Source organism: Amblyomma maculatum, chromosome 2 (assembly GCF_055883805.1).
Source record: "Amblyomma maculatum isolate TAMU_Amacu chromosome 2, ASM5588380v1, whole genome shotgun sequence".
Lineage (NCBI taxonomy): Eukaryota > Metazoa > Arthropoda > Arachnida > Ixodida > Ixodidae > Amblyomma > Amblyomma maculatum.
Genome location: NC_139345.1, coordinates 106,584,022 through 106,590,666, shown reverse-complemented (window position 1 = coordinate 106,590,666; position 6,645 = coordinate 106,584,022). Strand labels below are relative to the sequence as shown.

The following is a 6,645-nucleotide window of genomic DNA, read 5'->3' as shown; positions in this document are numbered from 1 at the left end:
AAACACAATCAGGCACTGAGAACCACTGAGAACACAGGGCAGTGCCCGTCCCGTGTTTTATGTATTCCTTTGTCCTCGTTTTTTCGCGGCGTTCTTTTGCCCCGCAGCAGTATATTATTGTAGTGTTCTTACAATAGAGTTAGTCTGCAAAAGAACATGATGGTATGTTATGTGCGAGAATATACTAATACAGCAATTCAAGTTACCTGTGAGCATGAAAGATTCTTGCAGGTCAATATGCATCTTGCACCCATGATGTCATAACTGTCCTGCTCTATGAAATAGTGATTTTTTTTTTTATCACATCTAATAAATCTCCGTTTGTAGACCACAGACTGTATATGCCTCCAGTGTGCTAGAAATCCCTAAATATCTTGCATGCGTCTAGCCGTAATATTTACAGTACATACTATGCTGCATAAGGACACCAATTGTAGCGTTGTAGGTGTGCAGATTCCTGAAAAACGAGACCAAAACAGATGTCTGCAGGAGGTATTACATAACCGATGGAAATACCTTAGACATCCATATAACGTTTTATTGTTTTCCGATATGAACATGACAAACACCAGCATGCTTGCACTGGACTCAAAACTCATGATGGCAAGACCAAGAAAGAATTGTATGGAAGTGAATAACATGAAGGCCCATGCTCAGATGACAGTCCCAACTTTGCCATAATTTTCTTGGGAAAATGCCAGGTGGTGGCGATATATTTGTATTTCATACTTTTTTACCTTTCTGAGCTGGGTTTTAAGTGAAAGTGGTCTCTTTGTCATCAGAATGCAGTAACCTGTTGCTACAGGCCAACTACAATTTGTCGAGAGATTCCTTTCAGAACGTCACCAAGGATAGACATTGGGACACAATGTTCTACATCTTCCAAGGCTTGCATCTACTGTTCAGGTACAAATGGGGGGCAGCATTCTTTATACAGACTGATGCTAGGCCTCATATTCAAGGCCTAGATTGCATGCTGTCTGCCACATGCTGTCTGCCACACTGTACTGATTTAAGGATATAGCAAATGTGCCCAGTTTTGCCAAGCAGCTTCCCTGCATACATACTATGCCTTGTTAACTTTTGTTCAATGATGTGCACTGGCACCCTCATTGCTGATGATTTCTATTGTAAGTAGATTGGTATGGCATCTTATTATTGATGGATTAAAAATAAATCGAAGATAAAAAGATGGTAACGAAACACTGCGTCGCACTGCGGAGCATTGCATGTTGTGCAGGAGACAATTACAGCGCAGTCCTTTAGAATACATGTAAAGGTTTAAAAGTACTTTGCCTGAAGCAAGAAATGCATAAGGAAAACATTGGTGTGTGAATATTGCAATTTTCGAATACGAAACGAATATAAATATGGGAAAAAAGATTTCAAATATCAAATCAAATATCTCACAGACAAAAAAAAAAAAGGGAAATTAAGAAATAGCAAACACTGTTTATCTTGTTTATTTCATAATTCACACGGTATTTGCAAATAAATCTAGAATTGCACAGATGTGTATACTCTACTGAAAATTCAGTATAAGTTTTATGCAGGATTTCGTATACCAGTTATTTATGCAGGAAAGACCTGCATGAAACTGTGTGGAGCTGTCATATTGCCATTTAAGGTAGTAAATGCTCTTTAATTAAACCTTCAAAGAACCAGAACAAAACATCCAAATCAACCGAAAGCTCAAATTATCGAATAGGGCTTAAAAACTGCTGAAAACCACTAGCACCGCAGTAACTTTATCTGGTAAACCGTAAACCTCTTCATGATAGTTGTCTGCATTTCAGATGAAATCCAAGTGACGACTTTTTTTTTTTTTTTTTTTTCCGATTTCTTCCAAGTTATTCGCTTTGGGCACATTATCTGGAAGGTCCCTTTCTCAAAAGGTGCGGCCCCTCTTGACAAAAAGGCTCCATCACATTTTGAGGATGCTTCACTTCCCAGTCAATGCAGTCAAGAATTACAATGAAGCATGCAGTACAGTCAAACTGCAGTAAATTAAAAAAATTGCAGTGTATTTGGTAATTTTCAATTAATTTGAAAAATTCCAAATATCAGTTTTTCAAATATTTGCACGCCTTTAGAAAACAACCATTCTGCCTAACTTCCTATATATGCAGGGTGTTTACATATATATATGTCATTGCATTTTTTCCGCTTTGAAACCTGACCATTTTTTTTCGCAACTTCTTTGTCCTCAAGAGTTATTCTATTATTGACACTAAAACCAAGAGAGAGACTCTTAAGACTCTTTGATCCGAGCACTCAAAGTGGACCTCTTTTTCACGAGCACTTTTTGCAATGAACGCCAGCTCTACCAATTATAATGGACTTCTACCTCTCTACTTGCACGAATAAAGCTTAATGTCATCAGAACTACAAACAAAAGTACGCTGGGAGTGCTTGAACATTAATTATTTATTTACATGGTTCACAGCCAACATAAGGAAAAATACAAACAATGGCAAATATTGGAGGAATTAAGTAAGCCTTTTATATACATCATTCATTAAAATGTTTGCTATGTATTAAATTTTGATTGTAAGCACACTTCAAATTCATCTTTCTTTTTCCTTACCCAAAAACCAGTGAGAATTAAAATACACATAATATACATAAAAAAAAGGGAGGGATGGGCATATCACAACAAGTGTCTTCTGCAATGCGCTCACAACAAGCAATCGTACAGTGGAACTTCAAGCCAACAACGACAAAACACTTTGCAATTCGCGTCTGCATCCAGGTTAGAGGTAGCTGCTCCGTACTGGCTCCACAGTGCTGCGGCGTTCATTAAGATCAATTGCACTTGTCACAAAAGGCACATCCAAAGTAATGCCTATACCAGGGGTTCTCAAGATTGGTTTTACCAACCCCAGGGTTCCTCAGTGCACTTTTTTGGGCTCCCCCAAAGCACCTAAATCTATGCATGCCTTTATCATCACCTCTTTTTTGCTCACTTAATGTTGGGACTAATCATTATTGGAAATGCTTGTAACAAACTGTTTGAATACAAAAACAGCCAACATTGACTAAAATTTGCAATTTTACTTCTTTTTTTTTTTTAGCGGCTCCAAGTCTGCATGCTCTTTTGCGTGTTAGGCAGAAAAAGATCCAAGCCAAGGCATGATGGGTTCATCAGTATCCTCTAAAAGGCCGCGGGATAATCCAGGATTAAAATATTGAGAACCCCTGGTCTACATGCTCAGCACTGACATTACTTTAATGGCACCCAAAATGTCAGTCAGCAAAGGCCTCAGGAGAACAAAATACAGCTGCACAAACATCAGACTGCACCAACTGATACATTCTTGTCGGCACGATGCACACCAAAAAAAAAACATGATGTTGCATCGCATGCCCTGTGACAAGAATGGGCAGTCAAGAATTCAGCGGAGTAGGGGGGAAAAAACAACCAAATAACTGCACCATGCGAGGAACGAAAGGCCACTTCAGTTTGCACTGCAACAAATATGCAGAATATTAGACAATACTTTTTTTTTTTCGGCAATTCGCACCAACAACTTTTAAACATATTTCTTTTTTTTGTAGCACTTCTCCAAAGCACAGCTGCAGCCCATGTTTTTGTACTTTCTGAATCACAACCATTGGAGACTTGTCAATGCAAAACAAGACAGATGTCAGTGAACTGCCGAAACCATCTAAGTAATAATACTGGTGAGGTGGCCTCTCGTTCTTCATCATTTCACAGGAGTTAAAACAATGTTCGATGAAAAACATCAATGCCGTATAACACATTGCCCTAGTCTGTTTGCTCACCAAAAAGCAGATCACGCAAAGCATGATTGTTGGAGCAAAACAAGCATATACGCAGCACTAACATTTTAAAGCACGGTGTCGCCGTTAAAAACAGTATGAAAACACTTACCTACAAAAACGGTAAAAGAAAGAGCACGCTGTGGGATTTCTTTGCACAATCATGTTACTTATTGCTTTCCGATGTTTGGACTGGCCCAAACAACTTGCACAACGTAGAAAAGTGTACAAGAGCAAAAAAGCATGTTACTTTCAGTGCGCTTTTAAAAAGTGAGCACAGTTCTTCAAGGCACTTAGGTAGTAAAACAGTCATTCAATGCCTGTAGTTTTCACAAGGCTCACACACTGTCAGGGCCGAAATTGCTTATTCCCAGCTTTCGCAAGCTCATTTCATTCTTCTCACTGCATGGAGCCCAGCACAAAACCACAACAAGCAATTTAAGGCACTACGGCTTTTCTCATGGCTGTGTAAATGCAGCTACAACATCTGTACAAGGGTGAAAAAGAAAAAAAGATGTGTACAAGAGGGAATAGAAAGAAACAATGCGTTCCATGACGATGCGTCACATTGCACGTGCATCACACACGTTTGGCACTCAAAAGCATCCTTTACATGACGATTGAAGAATTAAAAAAAAAAATAAAGAAATGTCCTGTAGGTCAGCTGAAGTTAGGTACGTCTCAAGCTTGTCGTTTACAATCCTTGCCTCAGCTTTCCTTCTATTTCCGTAAGCGATGGATAAAAAAAAAGAACAAAACAACACCTGCAAGGCTGCCAAGACCAGCAAGCAGAGCCTTTTGTGCTCTCCCAAGTGTTGCACATGGTGAATGAATTCAATGTAATAAAAAAAAAATAAAACACATTCTCGCACACATGCATACACACATACGCACGCACACACGCATGAGCGCATGTAAAATAACCACGCTTTCTTCCAGCACACAACAGCACATTCGCTGGACAGGTAACAAGACTGTTGGCAGAACCATGGTTAGCAGATTTTTTTTCATCAGCTTCAAGGGTTACATTGTAAAAAGAAAATAAGCTGTATTCAAAGCAAGTAAGGTACATTTTTGTGGTAAATAAGTGCTTATAAGAGAACATATACTAAACAAACCATATCCTCAGCTACAGACTTTATAGAAAGTACTCAAAAACAAGCCTCTCATGGGGCACAAATTTGACATATATGTCATGCCTCAGCACTTAAGACAAAGGGGAGAAAAAAAACAACAAAGAAATAGGGGCTGGGGGAAGTGGGGGCTAATATGCATACTAGGCTGATTAAACAAGAGTAAAAAGAAAGCAAATCAGAAGCGCCCTACGCAAATCAACCACGAACAATGCCAGTGCCAGCGATAAAACTGGACCGAGTGCCGTTGTTATGCGAGCACTGATGTCAGCACGACATGCCGAGAAGCTGCTGTGTTAACCATTGGTTCTGGCAACAAGCCTTGCCCCTCCGCAGTCATAGACAGCTTCACAAAGGAGAGGAGCGCTATATTTGTGGATGGAATGGACGCTGACAACCTCAGTCATGCAGCTACTCAAATGTACAAGTTCCTCTTTTCGGAGGAGAGCAAAAAGAGAGAGGGGAAGGAAATGAAGAATAAACAAGGTAGGAACAAATAGGTGCAAATGCGTGCCCAACTGAGACATGGTTCACGGCATTCGTTATTGCTCAACATCAATAGCACTTCCTGATAACAAAGGGCAGGGCTTTTACCTTCTAGAAAAGATCATAAAGACCACGGGCTGCTGTATAGCAACAATACTGCCCTCTTTGAAGCAGGACATTTTAGCCATTCAACTGAAACCAGACCACAAAGGCACATTTTGCTGAGACATTTGAACAGCCTTGGCTTTACTTCAAAACGAAGTTCAAAAGAAAAAGGGGATTTGGAAAACACGGCTTTTTAGCTGCCTTATTGCTCTTGCAGAACACCCTCCCAAAATGCCTCCCCCTTTGCAAATCACAACACTCGGAAAACAAGCACGAAAAAAAAATTTTTTTTTTTCTTAGCTCAACAAATTCACAGTTTGAAACCTGCACAACAAAAGACAATTTTCATGCAGGGAAACATTTACTAGCTGTCCTCGCAGCACGGCAGCTACACTGCCACAAAAAAGGAAATTCCTTACGTGTTAATTTTTCACAACAGTAAAAGCTGTGTAAATATAGGTGTGTTACTCCGATAAAGCACACAAGCATGCACGTCTCTGCAAAGACAATACACACGCGGTGTTGATAAGGCACAGGTCTGTAACAAGTTTAGCTTATAGGATACAATACACTCGATAGTACAGCGAGTGCGCACTGTCTCTAGGCTAGATTATGGTCAAAGATGGACGGCATTTGTCCCTCTCAGTGCACTCAAGGTTACTCAAGGTCAAGCTCATGCTAGCTTACTGAAAAATGAAGTGCTCATCATTCATAAGGCACAAAATTTCATGCAGAATTTCATTCAGGATGCAAGGCACGTGTAGTGACCCTCTGCAGCACGGTTTTGGTGCCTAAATTTTAACGCAGCACAGCCCACAGCTGAGGTGTTCCCGGCACGAGGAACGCAAGGCACGGAGGGATTGGAGAGGGTGTTCGTGCTTGGACTACTCTCGACTTTGTCCAGGCGGAAGAGTCCCAGTTCGTTGGCAGTGCACCAGTCTGCTTTTTTTTTCTCTCTCTCTTTCTCTCAGAAGGGAGACAGTCCAAGGGGAGATGTGGCGGAAAGCTGGCGGAGAGAAGGGAGGGGAAAGTGGTTGTCAGGCACCGTCCTAAAGCCATGTGAGCACGCTGTCCTTGCTGGACGTTAACAATGCCTCCATGTCTGACAGAAGGTCTCCCTGCAGCTCCTCCTAGGGAA

At 40.7% G+C, this 6,645-nt stretch overlaps 1 protein-coding gene across 3 annotated transcripts in view; it reads right to left on the bottom strand.

Moving 5' to 3' along the window:
* Positions 1–2,409: 2,409 nt before the first annotated feature.
* yki (Transcriptional coactivator yki) overlaps positions 2,410–6,645 on the bottom strand; it is a 168,198-nt gene continuing 163,962 nt past the window's right edge. For 2 of the 3 annotated variants that reach the window (XM_084594981.1, XM_084594979.1), the window contains one exon: positions 2,410–6,637. In XM_084594981.1, coding sequence (XP_084451107.1) covers positions 6,557–6,637 — 81 coding nt within the window. In that variant the 3' untranslated portion in view covers positions 2,410–6,556. The remainder of the gene's footprint in view (positions 6,638–6,645) is intronic. The other variant, XM_084594982.1, reaches the window with a different exon arrangement.